Below are 22,977 nucleotides of genomic sequence, written 5' to 3'. Positions count from 1 at the left end.
GCGCATCTGCTATTACAACTGGTTCTGTGTATAGAGCAAATTATCTAGAGCCATGGCTAGAGAGATAACACACACTCAAGACCATGAAGCGCATTCTCTGTCACCATTAGTGACTACTCAAAAAACTTCAAGCAGAGGACAGTTTGTCCTCCAATTTTAGTCTTAAGAAAACTTTAAAGGCAACAAAAATGGTTAGAGCTATATTATAAGAGTAAAAATAACTATAGACCCTCAACTGGGTCAGCATAGATTGAAAGTCAACACAGTAGAATAGTGGAGAGAATCCAGAGCCAGAATTAACTGTACATAATAATTGATTAGACATGGAAATGAATAGAAGAGGAAGAGATCATGAGTCCCTGGAATTTCTGGTCTAGAGACCACCCACTGTGTCCTTCTAGTGAGAAAGGTAATCGATGAGGAAGAATATGGTTTAGAAGAAGCTACAATTAATTCAGGCTGGATAGTATGGCATTTAGTATTTCCAAATGGAAGTACTCTGCTTGCTAAGTGGGCACATGAGTCCTGAGCTCCAAAAGAGCAGCCTAGATGAAAGGCATAGATTTGAGACTTAGCTGAGAGGATGCTAGTCTAAGCCTGTGTTTCCCAAGCTTCCTAATGCTGCCACCCTTTAATACAGTTTTGCTGTATTTGCGTCATGTTTTGCTGAACCCCTATGCATAGAAATATATTCATTGCTACTTCATAACTGTAATTTTGCTGCTGTTATGAATCATGATATAAATATCTAATATGCAGGATATCTGATATGCGATCCCCAAAGGGGTCTCGACCCACAGGCTAAGAACCACTAAAGTTATAACAGTAACTATAAAAATGCTATCCAGTGAGGGAAGAACATCTTTGAAACATGTAAGAATTTAGAGTACATAACACGTGGTGATGAGGAGAATAAAATAGACATGAAATGGTGAGGTGATTGTAAGACAAACCTGTGGTTTCTGGTTTGAAGACTGAGTTATTGCTCCACATGGCTCAAACTGGATCACTTCAGTCCTCATATAGAGAAGCCCTAATTTCCGATGTCTTACAATTTGACTGTATGTATGACTTAGAATTTGGAAATATGCTCCTCAAAAAGGTCAGTAAAGTAAAATAATGTTGTGCAGATGACCCTTTATTCAAGGTGACTACTACCCTTATAAAAAGAGATCAGGAACCTGTGCGATAGTGCACACCTTTAATCTAAGCAATTGGGAGGCAGAGACAAGGAGAGTTCTGTGAATTCCAGGCCAGCCAGGGCTACATAGTGAGACCCTGGAGTTGGGGGAGGGGGAAAGAACAAAGGGAGGGAGGAAGGATGGGAGACTAGAATACCAACACAAAGAAATGCAAGCACCATGTGACCAATAAGATAGCTATCTAGAAGCATAATAAAGACAGCTCAAAAATGGAGCAATTGGAAAGATTGTGCTAGAGAAGATAGAGGACACCAAGGAAACAGTGTCTTCCAGACACAACAGAACTAATACACATATGAGCTCAGAGATTGCAACAGTATTCACCAGTCCAAACCAGATTGGTTCTCATCACTGAGATGGAGAAGTAGATAGGAACTCCTATCCCCAAGCAAGAAGCTATCTCCAATTAGCAACCAGTCCCAAAGGAAAAATAGGTTTCTTCAAAGGAGTCTAAATATATATACAAACCACACTTAAGAGCAGTCATCATGCCCAGCTGTAAATGGCCAACACAAAATGAATTCAATGGTAATTTGGGAGGGGTTTTTGTCTCATATTGCTTTGTTCAGACATTTTTTAACCTTACTTTGCTTGTATATTGTGTTTTCCAATTCTGTGTTTTTATGGGTTTTGGGGGGCTGGTATGTCTTTACATGTGTATGAGTTTCTCATGCTCTTTCTTTTTTTGTTGATTTGTTCATTGTGTTTTACCCTTGTTTGTCTTTTGTATTTGCCTCCCTGTTATCTTAAGAGAGGGAAGGGTGAGGAAGTGGCCAGGACCTGGGAAATGAGGGAGGGGACACTAAGATCTAAATAAAATAACTTCATTTTCAATAATAATAAAAATAATAAGCTGGGCAGTGGTGGTGCACACCTTTAATCCCAGCACTCTGGAGGCAGAGGCAGGCAGATATCTGTGAGTTTGAGACCAGCCTGGTCTACAAGAGCTAGTTCCAGGACAGCCTCCAAAGCCGCAGAGAAACCCTGTCTCAAAAAACAAAAAAAAAAAAATAAAGATTAAAAATAAAAATAATAAAAATTAATTAAATGAGATATATATTAGGAAAGAAGGAAAGAAGAAAGAAAGGAAGGAAGGAAGTAAACAAACATCTTGATCTTGGATTGTAGCTTCCAGAACTGCAAGAATGTGTTTTGTGTTGTCTTCTAAGGAATATATTTTTTACAGGCAAGTCAGTAATTTGGCAGTACTTTATTATTGTGGGCCCAGGAAACTAACTGTAGTGGCCATTCATGGTTAGGATTATGGGAAAGAAAGTAGGTTGGTGGAAGGAGTATTTAAATAGTTTGATAGGTAGCATACTGACTTACATCCAGATACAGACACTTGCGATGTTCAAATGGCTTTGAAATTAAAAAACAGAACTGTGTTACAGGTACAAATTTGGATGGCATTGCTATATAAGAAATCTATCAGCCCCAGGACTTGATGAGGTCATTTAAGCAGTTTATGTAAAGTGAGAAAAAAATCATGAAGCAATATAATGAACACCAGCATTGAGGGACCGCCTAAAGAAGACAAACAAAATCATAGAGATGGGATGAAGAGAGAAAGCTCACAATTGCTCCTCATCATATCCTGGTTTTAATTATAATTAGTTAAATACATGTTGATCTTGGCAAAAAGAGTGCTTTTACCTAGTGAGGCACACTATCTTATTTACTTCTGACTCTCCAGCACCCAAGAAAGTACCTGATACTTAATATCCCTGCAATAAATATTTGCTTAATTGAATGGAATTAAAATTAGAACTTCATTCCCTTTTTTGCTCTGTTTGCTTATTTCTGGAGTATGCAGCATGTATTGCCACTGGTATTTTAAGTTCATAGTGAAAAATCATTTCAACGTGTCCTAGGCTTGATCCCCTTCCAACCCAACCCCCAGGACAATAGTTTTCATTATAACCTGTCTTTGCCATTCTGGATGGAATTCTGTGCACAGAAGTTATATACATATATGGGTATATCTATGTAACAAATCGCAGCACAGGAGCCCCCTGGGCTCCCTCCGGCTCTGGTATGACATATTTGAGCCATATAAATTCAGCTTCTCCTCTGGCATCTGGTCGCCGACTCACTTGCAACTCCACCTCGGCAGTGGTCTCTCAGTCTTCTCAAAGCAGGCAAAGAGCACTGTGTGCTGGGAGACTATGGCAAAGAATCCTCCAGAGAACTGTGAGGACTGTCACATTCTAAATGTAAGTTGATTCATATATTTTCCCTTTTGAGCAGAAGCATGCTTTCACAGATTTATCGTATTGCAGTGTGAACATTAGAAAGTGAAATCGACGGAGACTTTGAATTATGGCTTGCTATTTTGAGGGTTATTGTGTATTGTTTCATTCTTTCTGTTCTTTGCTTAGGCAGAAGCTTTGAAATCCAAGAAGATATGTAAATCACTGAAGATTTGTGGACTGGTGTTTGGTGTTCTGGCCTTAACTCTAATTGTCCTGTTTTGGGGGAGCAAACACTTCTGGCCGGAGGTATCCAAGAAAGTAAGTAACACTTACCCAGTGTTTTTTTTTTCCTGAGTTTGGTTGAATTTAACTAGTGATTAACATGTGAATTAATATGAAAATGAAAACTTTCATCCTTTTTGTATTCAGTTGGGGCACAGAAAATGAAATCAAGGTTTTTCTTTCGTTTACTTATGTAGGTGTGGGGAAATTATCTTCTGCATTTTGTTTGGTTAGTAGTGACAGGAAGTAAATTTACTTTTATGGTTGACTTTAAGGAGTTAAATCTGAAAGCTTTTTTAATGTACAAAAGAAAAATTACTTTCCATCTTTCTTTCCATTATCTGGGAAGAAACTGATGGCAGAGTAACCAGACAGTCACATAAGGAGAAGGCACCCGAAATGGCAGCAAATTGTTTTCAGGGTTCATGTTCTGATTTAATGCATCTGCTATGAGGACAGGCAGCAAGGAACACTCCTTTTTCAAAGGAGCAATTCTCATATCTGAGTTCATAATTATTTGTAACTTAACCAGAGCTAGAGCCTTTCAGCTCCTCCGCAGTCACAGCCATTGTCCCAGTGAGATAGTTATGCCACGGGTAGATACAAGCAGCAGTAAGTCATTAATCACAGATATGTCAGAAAGCTTCTAATATTGAGGACATTTGACGAGGCGTGGTTGCCATTGTGGTTTGTATTCCCATGCTTCCATGTTACTGTTATTCCTAGGCTCACGTGCAATAGACAAGTTTAGATGTGACCCAAATAAAATCGTAGTCTTTTCTTGCTAACAGTTTCCACTTGGATGAGAATTAGATGAGCTAAAACCCATTAAGATGGGCTTTTGGCTTTGCCATATTCTTTATTTCTGAGCCTTTCTTGTTGCTGCTGCTACTGCTGCTGTTGTTTTTGTCATGAGATGCTCATTTCTACTTGGTAGCTGATGTAGGGAAGAAAAGGCACAGATCCAGGAAGGAAAATGAGACAAGAAGAAAATGGGTTGGCATGGACCATTAGGAGCCAAAGGAGCAATAGGAGCAAAGAGTTCATGGGGAAAGGGAGACAAAGGAGGAGAAAAAGAAAATAAACTGGCTAACTGTCCAAATAAAAACAGAAAAGTAAAGCATAACTACATGGGATTCTCCACCTCTGCTGCAATACCTGCTTACATTTAGTCTCAAGGGATACCTTGTAAAGTTTAAGTAGGATGGAGAGCAAACAAGCCTACTTATCTGTTTGCCTTTTTATTTACATCATGTTCCAGAAAGGTTTTCAGGCATCACCCACTCCTATTAGCCCACCCACTGCCCTACTGCTTTTGAACTACTTACTATTCAGATGACTTTCTAGAGAAGCCAACTATGCTAAGGCTAGCAAGGTGTGCAAAGCAACCAACATCAGAAAAGAAACAGAAGTTGAATTGAGAGCCAGCACTCATTCCAGTACAATTACTTACTTACTTATGGCATCACTTAGCTAATTTCTAAAGTAATATGCTGCCCCAAAAGTTGAATCACTAATTCTCTTGGAAATTATATGAATATAGGGCCATAAATCATTTTAGTTGTTGTGAATATAATACCTTCACTCTATGTTTCAACCATTCATAGATATGTATCTGAACAAACACAAGATAGACTTTCTTGTTTCCTTATATCCACCGGCACAATAAATGTCATTCTAACCACATTTATGTGTTTTTCTAATCTTACAGTGGTATTTGCTTCAGTGCAGTAATAAATGACCATGGGGGTGACTTGGGGAGATCTTGCCTTTATCTTGTAAGAATCCACACTACCTAGCTGAGTTCATGATCTCCCCTACCTTCCAATTATACTATCGTCATTTCCCATTCCAGTTCTTATAAATATGATTACCAAAGAGCAACTCTGTAATTCCTGAAACCAAACAAGAAACGCAGCCAGTGCATACATGGAAAGGGTACGAGTATGCTACTGATTAAAGTGTACTTAAAAAGAAAAGATATCAAAGCAAAATGAAGTAATTCATCTTAGGATATAAATTTCACGAAAAGGAATGTAAAGGAGGGGCCGAAGTCATTATGAAGATATACAGATAAAAGACACTATGTACCTCCTATGGTAAGTTTTTCTATTGTGAACAAATACTATTTACTTGCTATTCCATGGGGAATTACAATATACTGTCTTTCATATATATGTCCTGGCCTTCACCACAAAGTCATGTTGAGGTCACTGAAAATCAGGAGACCAGGTAGTAGTACAGATTCTTTATTCAATCAACTACTACATTCTATGTCCCAGACAAAGAGCTTGGGATGCTATCCATGTTCCTAGTGACCAAGACCCTGACTAGGCCTGCATCTGAGCAGTTAAGAATCCAGGGAAAATAAAAGTAGTCTATTAGTCTGGGAAGAATATTTCCAGAGGAAAATGATCCAAGCATCTTGTATAAATTTAAGACTCTCTCTTTAATAGTATGGGCTGGAATGAAATGCTGATTGACAAAGTAAAACCCATGGTCTTCTGGACTTTGCTTTGGTTGCCTTTGGGATTCGTGAGGCCTGTGGGGCCTTTGGTAGAGAGAATGACTGATACATTTGTACTTTTGTAGTGATACCTTTGTTGTCTCTGGGCTGTCTCTGAGCTCTCAGTGTTTGCTTTTCCAGCCCCCACAATACTCCTTCTTGTTTTCTTTTTCAACATCTGTTTATAATAAACAGTGTTTATTTAACATCCTACATCTGGTGTTGACATTTCCAGGCTACTAAGTCTTTCCTTTCCCTCCCACCTTCGTATGCACAAAAGATGCAGATGATGGATTTCAAAACTGGAGTAAGCAATATTTGACTCCAAGTGTTCCTCAAACATGCATGTGAACACACACACACACACACACACACACACACACACACACACACACACACACACACTTATCCAGGAGAAAAATAAAGGAGGTTCAACTCTGAGCGAACTTCTGTACTTCTTTCCAAGCCCTAGGTTTCCTGAGCCACAGCCGTACCTAGGAGACTTGAAAAAGTCTTGAAGAGGCTTGAGAAAAGCCAAGTCTATAAGGCTCTGTGTTCAGCTTTCCTAACTGAGCAGAAAAAAAAAAACGTATTCAGTTCCAGAGATTTCGAGAGGTCACCATATTGAGAGTCCACTTCTAAGCAGTAACTTCCTTACAATCCATGAAGCATACTTTTGGGGGGAAAATAGTCTTACTTAAAGTTCCCTGTGTTCCACATTGAACATGAAAGAATTAGAAACCAACTCTTCAACTAATCAAATCAACATGGAGAAAACAAACCAGAAAGGCTGTAGCTCTTAAACCAGCAGTTTATAAACACAGCACAGATTTTGTACCCCACTCTTTCAAACTTTTGTGAAATGAGACAGAAACACAAAGTTGTGTGGATGAAATGGCATGTGTTTTCTGCCATAAGTCAGAACTAGGTGGTGATTTTTAGGGCTGCTGAGAAGTAATCACACACACACACACACACACACACACACACACACACACACACAGAGAAGAGAGAGAGAGAGAGAGAGGAGAGAGAGAGAGAGAGAGAGAGAGAGAGAGAGAGACAGAGAGAGAGAGACAGAGAGAGAGAGAGAGAGAGCAATCAACATATTCCAGGAGATGCTCCTTCAAATTCCACATTCTAGCAGCATGAGATGAAAGGTGATGGGGATAAGTGAGCATTCTGTCCTGCCCATGCCACCTCAATTGCAGAAGATCATCGAAACAGTCTCATTTAGGTTTCATACCCAAGATCATCCAAAGCTGAAAATCCTTTGCACAAAAGAATTGCTTTTTGCCAAGTCTCAGTCCAGCTTGCTTACTGGCTATTTTCTACTACTAACATCAGCCTCAGAGCAACTTTCTTCACTCATCTCTAGGCACACAAAGGGACAACATTTCTCTCTAGATTGCCTGGGCTCTTATACATGGCAGTCTAGTGGTTGAAACATGGTACAGGAAAAGGATTTATACCCTCAAGGCAAAAGCTGGAGATGTATCTGGAATCTCTTAAGCGGGGAGCTGAGTTTCATCAGATGCTGCCACATCAGCATTTTGGAAAAGAAGGCATCTCTTCATTTTCTTTTCCTTGCAAGACCCAAGTTCACCCTTGTACAATGATCCTTACTGGGCCAGTTGCTATTTTGGACTATTCAGGCATACCTCTTACAAATTACAGGATGCTAGATTCTGATTGCCATGAGTATACTCTTACTGCTTATCCATCAGGTTGTATTTACTGTGCGCTTTACAGGACATGTGAAAGTATAGCCTTCAAACAGAGCTGTACAGAGCTGTAGGGAGAAGTATCCCAGGTGAGCTATGGATAGCTGCAACCCAGCAAGCAACCTTAAAGGTACCAAACAAATGTGAGAAAAACTGGACTTGCCAACTCCAACATTGCAACTAGAAAGGGCATGTAGCTAGAGACTGAACCCTCAGAGGCATTCAGTAACTTGTCCAAAGTCATACAGCTTGTAAGTGGAAGGACTAGCATTAACACGCGAACATTTTCCAAGGATTCTTTCTTGTTTTCCAGCTGAATTGGGGAACTGGGGAGAGAATTGTGGATACAGAAAAACTTCCCAACTAGTTCAAGTCTATAGATGAAGTAAATGGACTTCCTCTTTCCTTCCTTCTTTCCTTCTTTCTTCCGCCTTTCTTCCTTCCCTCCCTCCTTCCTTCCATCTTCCTTCCTTCCGTCCTCCTTCCTTCCTTTTTTTAAAGAGGAATTGCTGGTTGCTTATGCCAATATTTTCAGGGCTGAGAACTGGTGATTGAAGATGCAGAAGTCAAACTAAGCATAAGAAATAATCTGTCGGCACTGTGTTGGTAGAGCAATACCCAGAGGCCCTTTAATTCTCACAGGCTAGCTCTGTAATAACATGGTAAACTGCCTTCCCTTCCCTTCTGTCCAGCCTAGCTCCTGCTAGCCAGCTATTCTGAGCATGTATTTCACCTTTGGAGCATGTACCTCATAAACAGACAGTAAAGGATGAAGGTGAGGGAAAAGACCAGCTAGATTAATCACAGGTTTCAAAAAAACAATCCTAAGCCAAATGTCCTCAAATCCCTGTCAGGACAGGCTAAAGCTACTTGCCCCCAAACAGATCCATCACACTACTGTGTGAGTCAGCTTTACTCTTTATAAAAAGCTTTCTTTTCTGATTGCAAAGATGTCACCAACAGAGACAAGAAAGCAGGGTAAAGTGTTCACATTGCAGGAGGAAGTTAGGGCTTATGGGCTGCCTGAATGGAGGACTTAACTGGACTGAGAACAGAATTCCTAGACAGGGAAGAAAAATTCACTTATGCCCCCCCCATATTTTGTCAGTGTGGTCTTCTTATATATTGCCTGTGTTTAACCATACACCCACTAGTCCACTGGCTTCTCTGTACTAGTCCAAAATTCTAACCCTCATGAAGCCAGTAAGAACCCATTTGAATTGTGTTGGAAAGATGCTGTCACTCATATCTCCTGCTCCTGGTAGCACAGTACCTAAAATGCACCCATTACAACTTCATTCCTTTGAGTGAAGCATTGCATTCAATTTTTCAAACTAACAAATATCTTTTCTGTTGCTAATATCTAAATGCAAACTCATTTGTCAGATTGGTTTCTTCTCTTACATAAGATCCCTAAAGCACTGACAGATTCCTGGTTGTCTAGACAAAAGACAAAGGAACAAATGGAAATGAATAAGGAATGGGAAAAGGCTATGAAGGTACACAGTGAACAGGGTATGAAGATACCAGAAAGGGGTGCTCATCTATTTGCCAATTTGGCAAGGGCATATTTCATGTCACATGCTATCCTTGCTCTGTCTCTTCTGGAATAAAACTAAGTTGAGGGCAGAGACTGAGGACAGATGCTTGGAGAACACTGACACCTTCCTAAGGTCAGCCATCCTGTCTCTGCTTTAGTTTGTTCCTGGACAGGGTAAAGCCATTTAGTGCTTCATCTCCAGAAGGCACTTCAACCCAGGAGCCAGGGAGCTTAGTAGACAGCAAAGTACTTCTGATGCCAAGAGCATGAGCTCAGTCTTCATACGGGCCAGTGAAGCTTGCATAGTCATTACCCAAGCAGTGTGCTCCATGGGGACCTGAGTGCGACAGTATGTCTGGATTTACTCAAACCCATCCCCACACAGTCCAAAGTAAGTCATTGGCATCATCCTCCTAGACAAAGGACAGTCTGTTTCAAAAGGACACCTTTGATAGCAGAATTCCATCTGGGTGAATATGTAGCTCCCTACTCCTACACCCTCCCACACACTAAGGATTCATACACAAATGAAGTCATTCTGTCTGATCTCACTCTATTTAAGAAGCTCCCGTTGCTAACACAGAATCAACAAGCTGATTAATGGGTACAATTAATGAGGATGCCTCTTCCCTCAACGAAGAACAACAACAGCAACACAAACAAAACCAACAAATCCAATTCTTTGCAGAGATGTTGGAAATAATGAAGATCTGCTGAGCTTGGCAGTTTCCAATAGTACTCATCCAGAAAGGTGTCCAAGTACAGTGCATTGCCAAGAGTGCAGGAAAACTCATTCCACACAAGCACACTGAAATTTTAAATGTCACCAGCACAGTCCCATAGTCTTCTACTGATGATTGAAAATGCAGTCTGTATTTTCTCTTTCTTTTGCCCAGGTAGGCTACAGTCCAATATCCCCTAGTCTCTAACCCAGTTTTTCCATGCAATAATCCATCAGTGGTGCTACTGATGAAACAAACACCCCACCCCAGCCCCTGGTGGCTAGCACTGTCAACATTTGTCTCCACAACGGATAGTATTTCTAAAGAAACTACCCCCTATTGGGAAACCTGACAAGCCTGTGTCTGAAGTGGATGCCTCTGTCCTCTGCTTAAGTCAGCAGACAGAGAGCTCAATTTTTTTTGTCATACCTAGAAGTTTCTCTCCTCTAGCTGGCTTGCAGAACTAGAACTGAGAGGATACAGGCAAAAGTAATTAACATGCCTAAAGGAGTTTTCTACCTGTCACAAACAACGCCAACCTTCCTAAGTTAACTCTGCAGTTGCTGGAGGGTTCCCCATATTCTTTTCCTTTATTTTAAATGACCCTACCAATTGTCAAGGCATTCCTTTATGAAGATAAGAATTGTCATTAGTGGTGATACTTAATCAGCAAATAACTGCTATCCATGTTTAAGGCACTACAGGGCTAAGGGAGGTAAAATGCCTTTGCCTCTGTTTTTCTTTTCAACAGCTCCATCAGACTTTTCATGCTTGAAGTAACACTTGTTTCTACAAACCCATCCAACTTGTTTTTCTACTTGAGTTGGGAAAAATTTGACCAGGTTAAACTAACATGCTGTCACAGACATCAGCAGACACTAAAAACAACACAACCAATGCAAGCTCATGGGGGAGGAGGGGTGCCACTAGGAACTGTTTTATTAGAAAGCAACTCTGGCTCTGTAGGCAACTTGCTTCTTCAGAAGGACAAATGAATACATAGAAACCTAACAGGCAAAGGCCTCCAAGCAATGGGAGAAGATAGACTTGGAAATGGCACCATCAACTCTCCATGGTTTGCAACAGAGATCAAAGTCCTTTGGGATTGGTATTTGTCTAAAGCCCCAAATATGTCCCAAGTAATAGGTTAAATGCTTAACCCCAAGATAGAATAAATCACGGGACTGGTCCTCTTGGACTGTAGTGAGAGAATTGTCTTTTAGAAAGCAGAAGGAGGTGTGGGGATTTGTTTCAGCCACTCAAGAATGGCTTGATAAACAGCCACTCAGAGGCACTCTCCTTAGAAGATTCTGTTACTTAATTTATGGCACCTCACCCTGTCACCAAAGTCTATCTATGCAGAGGAATCTAGAGAAGTTGGAAACAATGGAATCAAGTTTAAAAACACAACACAGCAATAACCTGAGTGGGGATAGTTAACCCATGAAATTCCCTGCTAAGGGAAGGCAGGTGACTGCTAGATTTTGAAGAACAGGAAAATAAATTCATACAGGATAAGATGATGACTGAATATTGGCCAATAACATCTTCAGTTTCTCAAAAGGACAAACACAACACTATTGAGGCACTATTAAAATCCTGATAGATATGGGAATAGACAGTAATAGCTAACTGCTCTAAGTGTTTTCAAATCACTTTCTTGGATGTACTAGATTCCATGGAAGGGATGGAAAGAGTAATCCCAGGACACTTAGACAAGGAAGCAGTGGCTTCAGGAAACAGCATAGGCTTGAGGTGATCCCTAGGCTTAACACAAGGAGAAAATACTTCACAGGCTGATTTACAGAATAGCATTTGCTACTTAGCCAAGGGTGTCAAGAAAACCTTTGGAATTCTTCATAATTAGCTCAGCTACTTGGCTTCAATACAAAACTCTGACTCTGAAGGGATCCCTGTATCAGCCTGAACGCTAAAAAGCACCTCAGTTTGATAACAAATATTAAAGAATGTCCAATGGCAAGCTGCTGTGATGACCCCTCAGTAGAAAATGCTGTGGAAAGAGAAGGTGCCCCAGGCCTTTCCCCAATTAAAGCATTTTATGCAGGAGTTCACAGACTATCTTAAAGCTTGCTTTTGTTCCTCTGCTCTCACAGACCTATGACATGGAGCACACTTTCTACAGCAATGGTGAGAAGAAGAAGATCTACATGGAAATTGATCCCATGACCAGAACAGAAATATTCAGAAGTGGAAATGGCACTGATGAAACATTGGAAGTCCATGACTTTAAAAACGTGAGTTGTCTGTCTCCCCTGAGGCTTTCCACTTAAAATATTACAACCATTGAATCAAGTTAAAAATAGCCTTTAACTTTCATTTCATTTATGACAAAGCTTTCTCTATGAATTCCAAGTTTGCTAGTCTGAGGCTCTGGTAGGCCACGGAACTCATTGGAGCCATTACAGGAAATTAATTGTGGTACTGTTTTGTCTGTTTGTAGGGATACACTGGCATCTACTTCGTAGGTCTTCAAAAGTGCTTTATTAAAACTCAAATCAAAGTGATTCCTGAATTTTCTGAGCCAGAAGAGGAAATAGATGAGGTATGTGAGAAAAATGATGGTAGTAAAAGACATCATTTACTATACAACTGCTGTATGGAATGCTCTCTTCTCATTGAATCTTCGATCTTGTAAATAGGCACCATTGTTATCCCCATTTTCAGATATAGGAGCTGGGACTTAGAACAAAAGAGTGACTTGCTGAAGGTACACAGCTAGTGAGTAGCAGATTGAGGTCTTGAACTGAGGCCTTTTAGAAAAAAAAATGAAGTTCATCCATTGGGATATAACACTATACATTTATACCCAGATACCTATTTTAAAAAACAAATAACAACAAAAACCCTATGAAGGCAAGGTTTAAATGAGTCCACCAGACCCAAGATAAATGATAAACAGGTATTTATTAGGGAAGCACTTACACAAATAATAGTCAATAACTGTCTCGGTCTTTCTTCTCCAGAAGATGCAGTCTCTGCCCTTCCAATGCTCTCACGGGAACCCAAGAGAGCGAGCCAGACCCTCCTCTTCTTTATAAGGGTCTGCACCTGAAACAACACCCATAGGATGTGGCCACCACAGCAAGTTCACTGGCAAAGCAAGATGCCCCTATAACCCTATGTACTTATGCTCCCAAACCAATGATTTCTAGTGAGAGCAATGAATCAGAAGAACAAAAGCAAACATGTGTGTGAGAAAGACTTCAAGAAAATTAGGCCAGGGATGGAGAAGATGGCGCAGGGACCCCTAGTTCAATTCCCAGTGTGCACATCAGTCAGTTCATAACTGTCTATAACTCCAGCCCCGGGGGATCCAACACATTTGGCCTTCATTCTCATGCACAAATCCCAACAGAGATATACATGCATCCACATAACTAAAAATATAATTAAAATAGGGGCTGGAGAGCTGGCTCAGAGGTTAAGAGCACTGACTGTTATTCCAAAGGCCCCAAGTATTCAATTCTCAGCACCTTCATGGTGGCTCATAACCATCTGTAACTCTAGTTACAGGGGATCCAATGCCTTCTTCTGGTGAAACACATACACGCATGTAAAACACCTTACATATAAAATAATAAAAATAAATAAATTTTTAAAAAGGAAACTAGTCCCAAGGCTACATACAACTTCTGTCATGCTTCAACATTCACCCACTTTAAAGGTCTCTGTGGATTCACTTTACCATTTTATGCTGAGATGCTAGTGTCATAATCTAAAGTGCTCCCTGGGAGAAGCAAAGACAAAGGCAAAGGCAAAGACTTCCACATAATATGGATTCTCTGGAAACACTGCTAAACTGGGATGACTAGGCCACTGCTCCAGTTAGTGAATGAATGATCCCAAGAAGCCATGGGAGATGGGACATCACTGCCTAAAACAGAGCAATCCTTATATCCCTTGTGGTTCTTTTGGTTTAATTTGGTTTGGTTTTATATTTAAAACTGGAAAACCTAAAGCACAACTGTGGCAATGGCATAATGGACTCTGTATACTTTGAAATCTCTGTCTCCCATATTCTTTTCCATGTTCTTCCAACTGGCCATGTATATGTATTTCTTCTACTTTTCCTTTTCTTTTATGGGAAATTCTGATGGGTAGCAATGCTTTTCCTGTTCCTTACCCAAGATTCCTCAGTGCTGTGGCTAGTTCCCACGTTACTTTCTCATGCTATTGATCTCTTCACAGCTACATAAGTTTCAGACCCCTGTTCCTAGAATTTCCCCCAAAGAAGAAAGTATCTCCAGAGAGGATATTTTGCGTCCAAGATCCATGGTAGATTTTACAGACTTTTGTTTTGTTTCTAATAAACTTATGCTAGATGCTTCTGGAAAACAGGTCAACTTCCAAGAAATTAGGAAGTAGTATAGGTGGCAATGATAACATGAAAGGAGATTAGGATTTAAAAGATACTTTTGAGCCAGAGAGAAGGGTCAGCAGGTAAAGGCACCTGTGGTCATGTCTGATGACCCAAGTTTAATTCTCAGGATCTACCTGACACAAGGAGAACCAGTTCTTGTAGGTTGCCCTCTGACTTCCTCATGGGCACTATGGGATATGCCCTGCTCCCCATCATACAATAAATAAAAATGTTTTAAAAGTGACTATATGAAATAGCATATGAGAATGTTTACAGAAAAATATGTCTCAAGCACAGACAGGCACCAATGAGAGCCTAAATCAATAGAATGGGATTTTTCTGAATAATAAGGAAGACCATGTCTTCTCTGTGGCTCAAATTTTTTTCCTCAGTTCATTTGGTGGGATCTTTTAAATAATACACATATTGGTCACATGGTAGTAAAATTGTTTCATCTCCAAGAAAACGTAATTTCACACTACAGGTCTTTTTTAGTGGGACAAATTTGTGGTTGTGAATTACACAACCTCTCTAACTCTGTACTTCCATCACCACTGTATCTATGGCGTGTGTGTAAGTAAAGCTTGCAGAGCTGATATATAAATAGCCCTGGTTTTGCTAACAAAGCTGGTCAACACATCAACCTCATTTTATACAACCCTTTTCAATGTGTTCCAAGGTCTTCACAGACTCAAGGGCAAAAGAGCTTTAAAGTTGGGAATGGTTCTGAGAAAAAAATCATACAAAGGCTTATTTTGGATAATAAATAAATACACTGAAACCATAAAGCCAGGAAGAAACAAAAGAGGTACAAGAGCCTTCTGTGAGATAACCCTTAAGCATCTGAAATGAATGGAATTAATGAGTCCACCTTCCACACTGAATACTTAAACATAAAACACTAAACATAAACATTAAACATCAAACATGTAAAGACAAATTTCTCTTAAATCCAATATGATAGATAGGTTAATTGGCTATTTAACTGATTTGGCTAGTTAAGATTATAGGAGGGTTTTTTGTCTTCATTTTGGGGCGAAATCCTGTGTTCAACCTTAGCTATAATCCTAAAACAAGGTAGATATTCACCCATTTAAAGGGGAGAAATGTAAATCACTCATGTTCCAGATAATCGAATTAAAACTTGCATGGCCCAGGAATTTCCCAGAACATGATGGAAAGCCTCTCAAGGGAAATGATGCCAGACAGTACTCTTATTTTAGTGAGAAACCTTGCTGCCAGACCCAGAAAGAAAGGATCAGTTAGCTCCTCTGTGGGCATCTACTGTCAGCATAACATGGAGACAGCTCTCACGCAGCTGTCCGCTACTGCAGCCATTACTCAGGCTTAAAACATACTGCTTTTCAGTACTTCATAATGTCTAACTTGCTGTACTAATTTCCCTACAATCCCAACCCTGACCTTTCTTCTTTCAGAATGAAGAAATCACTACAACTTTCTTTGAACAGTCAGTCATTTGGGTTCCTGCAGAAAAGCCAATTGAAAACCGAGACTTTCTGAAAAATTCTAAAATTCTGGAGATTTGCGATAATGTGACCATGTACTGGATCAATCCCACTCTAATAGCAGGTATGGTATCCTATCCCCAATCTCCTTCTCTTCTCAATGATGGTAACATGCTAGGAATGTTGATACATCTATGCATTCTCAGTATCCATGAGTCTGAGGCAGGAAGATTTTTGAGTTCAAGGCCAACCCAAGCTGTGTAGTATCTATATACTACATAGACAGGTATGTATATGTACATATGTGTGTGCTTTTGCATATACATATATATAGAGAGATTATATATAGCAATATATTATCACAAAAATACAGTAACAGGTTAATGTTTCCCACATTGAGAGACCACATTTCTATGAAAACAAATGATCGGTTTATACCTTCTTGGATGAAACTGTATATGCTGACTGTGGCGAAGAGGGAATTTTTCACAGCCAAGTTATAAATCAGATAAATTAATGCTGACAGGCTTTTAAAATATCTCAGGAAAGGCAACACAACCCTAATGTGACCAGTGATAGCAAAAAGCTAATCTATCTTTCTTTGTACATCGATATTCATTGCAGCAGGGATACCAGACTATTCCTCAAAACCACAGTGTCCCATCCCAAGAACTGGGGAGAGATGAGACCAAAGAGTGCACTGCTATCTCAAGAATTCTCATGTCAAATGGCATTCTCTTCAGAATATATGACAATTGTGGCAGTACAGTTTCTTTAGGAATGTTTGAGGACTCACTATAAATGGTATTGGAGGTTAGGGGTCCAGAGCAGAAAAGTATAACCTTCAATTCAAGAAGACAAAGGTCCCCAGACACCTTATTCTGTCTAGCTGACACAGACTTTGGCCTCCCTCACTCTGCACAAAGACTACTTCACTGTATTACTCAAGACAGGACAGTACCAACAATGCAGGATTCTACTGGCATTATTTGTGTGTTTTTTAGATGAAAAAATGCAATCTGGTATCCCAAACTGGATGCTGCAAAACAAAGAACATGAATGGAAATATTGATAAATAAAGTCTGTAGTTTAGTTAATGGCAATGAACCAATTCTTACCTGTTACTTTTGACAACTGTACCACAGTTGTGTAAGATATTGAGAAACAGAATAAAATATATGTAGGAACCTATACTTTCAGCAAGTCTTCCACAGATGTCAGTTAAAAATAAATAAGACATGTGACCTTATAGCTCAGCAGTTAGAGCACTTGTCTTGGGGATGGCGCTGGAGAGATTTCTCAGTGGTTCAGTGCACTTGTTGCTCTTGCAGAGGACCCAGGTTCAACTCCCAGTACACACAGGTGACTCACAACCATTTACAACTCCATTTCTAGGCTGTCTGATACCTTTCTCTGGCCTGTGTGGGCACTGTATGCATGTGTTGCACAGACTTATGAGCTGGCAAAAATCCATATGTGTAAAAAACATAAATGTAAAAAATGAGACACAAAAGAAAAGTGATAGGAAGGCAGCAGAGATGAAATCAAATCAGTTAATCAGGAAATATCTTGAGCACTTGCAACTAAAACATTGAGGGAGACAGAAGTCCCTTGTCTTGTGTCAATTGACTCTACTACTAAGAAAAGGGGCAAATCTTTGATGACAAATGAAGGTGGTGAGAAGTGAAATACAACTATTCACTTAAAGAGCTAGGAAATGTAGTCCATGAATGCCTAAATTATACCAGTCAAAAAATAGCTCTCCCTGACTTTTATTCTCCTAAACATTTCTCTCAGAAATACTTGCAAAGTAATGGCATCACAGTTTCTTATTTACTATCTTAGTTTCAGAATTACAAGACTTTGAGGACGACGGTGAAGATCTTCATTTTCCTACCAATGAAAAAAAGGGGATTGAACAGAATGAGCAATGGGTGGTTCCGCAAGTAAAGGTGGAGAAGACCCGTCACACCAGACAAGCAAGTGAAGAAGACCTTCCAGTAAATGACTATGTGAGTGCTAGGCAGCCCCTGCACTCATTTTCAGGGTGGAAACAAAAGAACTCTCATTAAGTTTACTATCTGTAAAAGCAGTGGGAAAAATTATCATGATTTTAACAAACATTTAAGAAACTTGGACTCTCCAGGGAGTACGTTCACCATCAACTTTGATGTCTACATTTCCATGATTTGGCTAAGAAAATTCTCACCAGCCTCCCAACTCAAAGTCACATAGTTCTCTCCTGTTTCTGTTCGGTGGGACCCCCTCCCTAGAGAGCTTTTCCCTTCACCACTGTCTTCTTCTTCTTTCAGACTGAAAATGGAATCGAATTTGACCCCATGCTGGATGAAAGAGGTTATTGCTGTATTTATTGTCGTCGAGGCAACCGCTACTGCCGCCGTGTCTGTGAACCTTTACTAGGTTACTACCCATATCCATACTGCTACCAAGGAGGACGAGTCATTTGTCGTGTCATCATGCCTTGCAACTGGTGGGTGGCCCGCATGCTCGGGAGAGTCTAATAGAAAGTTTGAGTTCAAATGCTTAACCTTCTGTTAGCCAACATATAATAAATGCATGCTATTCAATATTTTTCTGTCTTTGAGGCATTTGCCTCCTAGTAGCCTATCCTCCAGAATTATTTTTAGGATGTTCCTCTCTTCATGTTCTAATAAACTTCTACATCATCAATGGCCTTGTTGCTGCTGAACACAATGGTACCCATTGTGTTTGCTGAGAATACTCCTGACAATTGAAATGGAATAGACCTGCCTAACATGGATGGCAAAAATATAAGTTTACACTACATCAACAGGCTTGGGTAAAGCATACCAGTTACCAATGCCCATATTTTTACTATTCAGTTTTGATAAAGTTACAATGAAGGGGTGATGATAAAATGTTCCCAGAAGCAATGAATAAAAACATAAAATTGTGTACATAGTCCCAATGCTTAATTACCTGAAGGCCATGCTGTGGACTTGCTTAAGTGTCTATAAAACTGCTGGTCAGGCAGTGAGTCACAGCAGGGCAACACTAAAGTGTGCTAACTGCTCAGACTCAGCAAAGGAGAAAGCTATCTTAGCAAAGGGGGTCCTGGGTTTGCCTCCTGTGAATGGGAATTCAACTTTGAACAAATTCAATATTTTAGGACCTTCACATCTGAATTCTCCTTAGATCAGTGTCTGGCTACATAATGTTCCAAGGCACTTTTCTGAAACATGAAGACCAATAAAAAAATTCACAGAAACAGACATAAGAAATTACTGAGGTGAAGAATTAAATGCTCTTTTTTCTTCCCAAACTACAGGGGATTAGCAATTTGCTACTTAAAGGAGAGGTAAGACCCAGTTTCCAATTACCCCATATTTTCCTTAGAAATAGAAAAAGTACAAAGGGGAAAGGGAAAAAGAGGTTGGAGGGTAATATTAACTTCAAAGTCCCTGCAAGGTCAAGTTTCAAAATGCATGCTCTGCCAATCTGTCACCCCTTATAGTTTTATTTGAAGATAACACCCTTTGTCACCAAAGTATCTGTAGGCCAGGAAGTCATTCTCCCACTTCACTGTTGAGAAAATATAAAGAAAGAGCTATGACCAAGATTGATTTAGGACTAGCAAGTTACTACTTACTAGCATATTACCATACTTGGATTAGTATAGTCACAAAATGAAAGTACAATCCAATATAGCTAACAGTACATAGCACTGAAATGTCTCCTCTTTTATTAATGATTGAAAGGCACCAGACCTTTTTGGATTGCTTCAATTTTAACAGGAATTAATTTATGTTTGAAGTAGACAAATGTGAAATATGAGGCTGTATGAACTTAGTGATGTTAGCTATCATTTTAAATAAATTACTCTTTTTAACACTGTTTCCACAGATTAACCAGTAATTTTAAAGGTCCCAAGACACTCAGGATTGGCTAGTCTCTAGTAGGTACTGTGCTCTGTGGAGGATACAAATTAATTTGAAGGTATTCCTAAGAACAACAACAAGAATACACGTTCATAATGAATAGAGGAACATCTACAACACAAACCACAGTTGTACTTCCTAGGAACATGTGCTGCTTACACAGCTATCCACACCCACACACGGATGTATACACTGTTCTATATAACACGTTTGAATACAGGATTCCTATTCACATTTCCCCTCCTTTCTTTCCCTCCTCCTATGTCTCCATGCTGGAAAATAGCCCAGGGTTTTGAGCATGTGAGGCACAGAAAGCATTTCTTGTTCAAATATCATACCTCAACCCACTAATAATTTCTCGGTGGAAAGTATGAGTCCTTTAACGAGGCAGATCAAGTGGGGAAGGAAAGGAGCACGTGTAAGAAGCGTTTAAACCATCTCCTGGTTTACAGGGAAGAAAAATACCACCACAAATAAGCAAAGAACCCCAAATATGTTGGCCTATTTCAGCACAAGCCAGAACAGAAAAGGAAACTGTGATCTCACTCCTGCCACAACTTTTTGTCCTCTTTTGAGTCCTGTGTAGAGATTTCATGTCTTATGCTATGCCCAGATCAACTCATTAGAGCTGGAAGAGCCTCATTTAATTCCTGCCTCTCTTCCCGGTGCCAACTTCCCAATCACAAGGAGCAACACTGAGGAAACACTGACCTCCCTTGTGTATGATTCACCTGTGTATGCATGTGCACTGACTGCATTCCTAGTTCCCTCAGAAGCCAGAAGAGGGCACAAGATCCTCTGAAAACAAAGTTACAGACAGCTATAACCATGTGTGTTATAGAAACCCAATCCCAGTCCTCTGAAAGAACAGCAAGTGCTTTTTACTGCTAAGCCATCTCTTCAGACCCTTGTAGTCAGTATTTTTAAGCAATCTCTCCACTGACAGAAATTTAAATGTATCTTTTCCCTCTACTCCAGGCTCTTACCAAATGCTCCCATCTCTCCCTCCTAAACCATCCCTCAATTATGTTTATAGTCTAGTTCATTGTCTTAGCCTTAACCATGACAAACTGTCCTTGCTGAAATTCCCAGGTTGGAGATTAAAGTTAACATAAATGCTTTTACACAAAGTTTACTTTTCACATATAGATTTTATTAATGTTATTTTCTTACCTGAAAGCTACTTACTACATTAAACATCAGGTGTAACTCACCTCAAGACATCCTTAACCAAACCACTCTCAATAGCCACCTCCAATCCTTTTTTCCCCTCTCACTACCAAATCTTCCCCACTTGGCAATTCTCAAACACCTTAGTTTCATGTTCTGTTTATCCAGTCATCCCATCATCTCCTTTCCCTCTTGTCTACACATGCAATCTAAATCTTCTGCATTTAAGTATGATATCTAAGGTATACAGGAAACTCCTGAACATATTTTTGTAGGCAATGAGACGGAAGAGGAGGAAGAAGAAAGAAGAGAGAGGGTTAGAAAAGAGTACAACTATAAGGCCCTTAGGAATAGCACCAAAAGTTAGCTTTGAGCTTTGTTCAAACTGTCAACGAATGTACTTACCGTACTTAAATCCGTCTTCATATTCCTCATCTTCTGACAATTACAACAGTGAGGAATGCTCTAATCCCAGAATGATCCAATGTCACCATGACTGTCCACAGCCCAGTGACCTATTTCCATTATTAAACTGCAGGCTTCTGCGTTTTGATCTCAAGTTTCAGTGATTCTACTCATAGCGGGAGGGGATAGGCAAAAGGCATAACTTCTGTGAAATCACAAGAAATATATTAGCATTCAGATTCATTGGGGATCTAAATTGCAGTTAAAAAAAGTCAGGTGAGGCAAAGCCATGCATCTCTCCCACTCGGCAGAAGGACACTATGCATTAGTGTGCTCAGCGCCTTCCTGCACACCTAAAATGGCTCTTTGGCAGGACTAGGGGCAAAGAAAATCTATTTTTGAGTTTTTATATATAAGGCTCACTGTCTGGCTGAGTCCAAAACTGTCACTTTGGCTCCTAAAGTCTAACGCTGAAAGCTTACTGAGATAAATATGGACCTTCTCATTCAGGCTGTCAGGAAATGCGTGGATCTATTTTATTTATACCCTTAAAAATGATTTCATTTTGGCTTTCCTTTTTTGAAGAAGTTTCATCTAGGGCTTAATTTTGCTGACAGCATGCTGTTCCCTAAGAAGAAATAAAAGTAACTGCATATTCAAAACCAGGTATGAGTGAATATACAAAAATTATTGTTCCTGACATCACGGAAGTCCTGCTCCAATGTCTCCTAGAGTATTTTAAATCAATTTCAATGAAAGCCACTTATCCAATAACTGTGATTGTGACTTCTTTAGATGAATATTCTGTCTAGTATTTATAGACTAAGAAGTAAATAGTCACTTGCCTACTTGCTTCTCTGGTATTTGGTTCTGTTTTTACCTATATTTTTCTCTACTTTCTTAACTTCATATCCATGCCTGTTGTCCTTGATAGAAGTGCTCTAAAAGACGGACCTATTGAACCAAAGGGAACAAACTAAGTCACAAGAAATCCTTCAGTCAAAACAAATGGCAGCAACAACCAAAAGATTACAGCAATTCCATAGTGCTAAGCTGATCTCTGACAGTGATATTAACACACTGTTTACATTTATCCTTCCCTAATTGATGCTATCATCTGCCATTCTGAATTTTCCACTGACAGCAGTATTTCTGCTGCTCTTCCAGAGATGTAGACTACTAAAATACGACTCAGGCTTACACCCTTATCAGTCTTCATTGAGCCAAGAGCAAGACACATGCCAAGGGCAAAGGACTTAAGGGTACAGGACATAGCCAGAGTTGAGCAAAGAAAAAGCAGCAGTGTAAGTGCCAAGAGATAGAAGAGAGAATTGAGGTTGTTCATTTTACAAAGGAGCCCAGGTTTATTTTACAAAGGCTTGCCAACTCACAAACTCCCTGTCCACCTGAAATCCATTCCTTGGTGTGAAGATTGCCTATTATGTAGCAACATTGTTTGAGTTG

At 39.8% G+C, this 22,977-nt stretch overlaps 1 protein-coding gene across 1 annotated transcript; it reads left to right on the top strand.

Annotated features, from left to right (window-relative positions):
* The first annotated feature begins 3,370 nt into the window (after window positions 1-3,370).
* Tnmd (tenomodulin) lies at window positions 3,371-18,540 on the top strand. The gene is made up of 7 exons (XM_027432859.2): window positions 3,371-3,418; window positions 3,584-3,715; window positions 12,286-12,426; window positions 12,633-12,734; window positions 15,989-16,142; window positions 17,864-18,030; window positions 18,331-18,540. Exons 1-7 carry the CDS (start codon window positions 3,371-3,373, stop codon window positions 18,538-18,540), a joined length of 954 nt encoding a protein of 317 aa, XP_027288660.1.
* The last annotated feature ends 4,437 nt before the right edge of the window (window positions 18,541-22,977 follow it).

The sequence above is a fragment of the Cricetulus griseus genome, chromosome X (genome assembly GCF_003668045.3).
Source record: "Cricetulus griseus strain 17A/GY chromosome X, alternate assembly CriGri-PICRH-1.0, whole genome shotgun sequence".
NCBI classification, from domain to species: Eukaryota; Metazoa; Chordata; class Mammalia; order Rodentia; family Cricetidae; genus Cricetulus; species Cricetulus griseus.
This window is presented reverse-complemented; position numbering and strand designations above follow the sequence as displayed.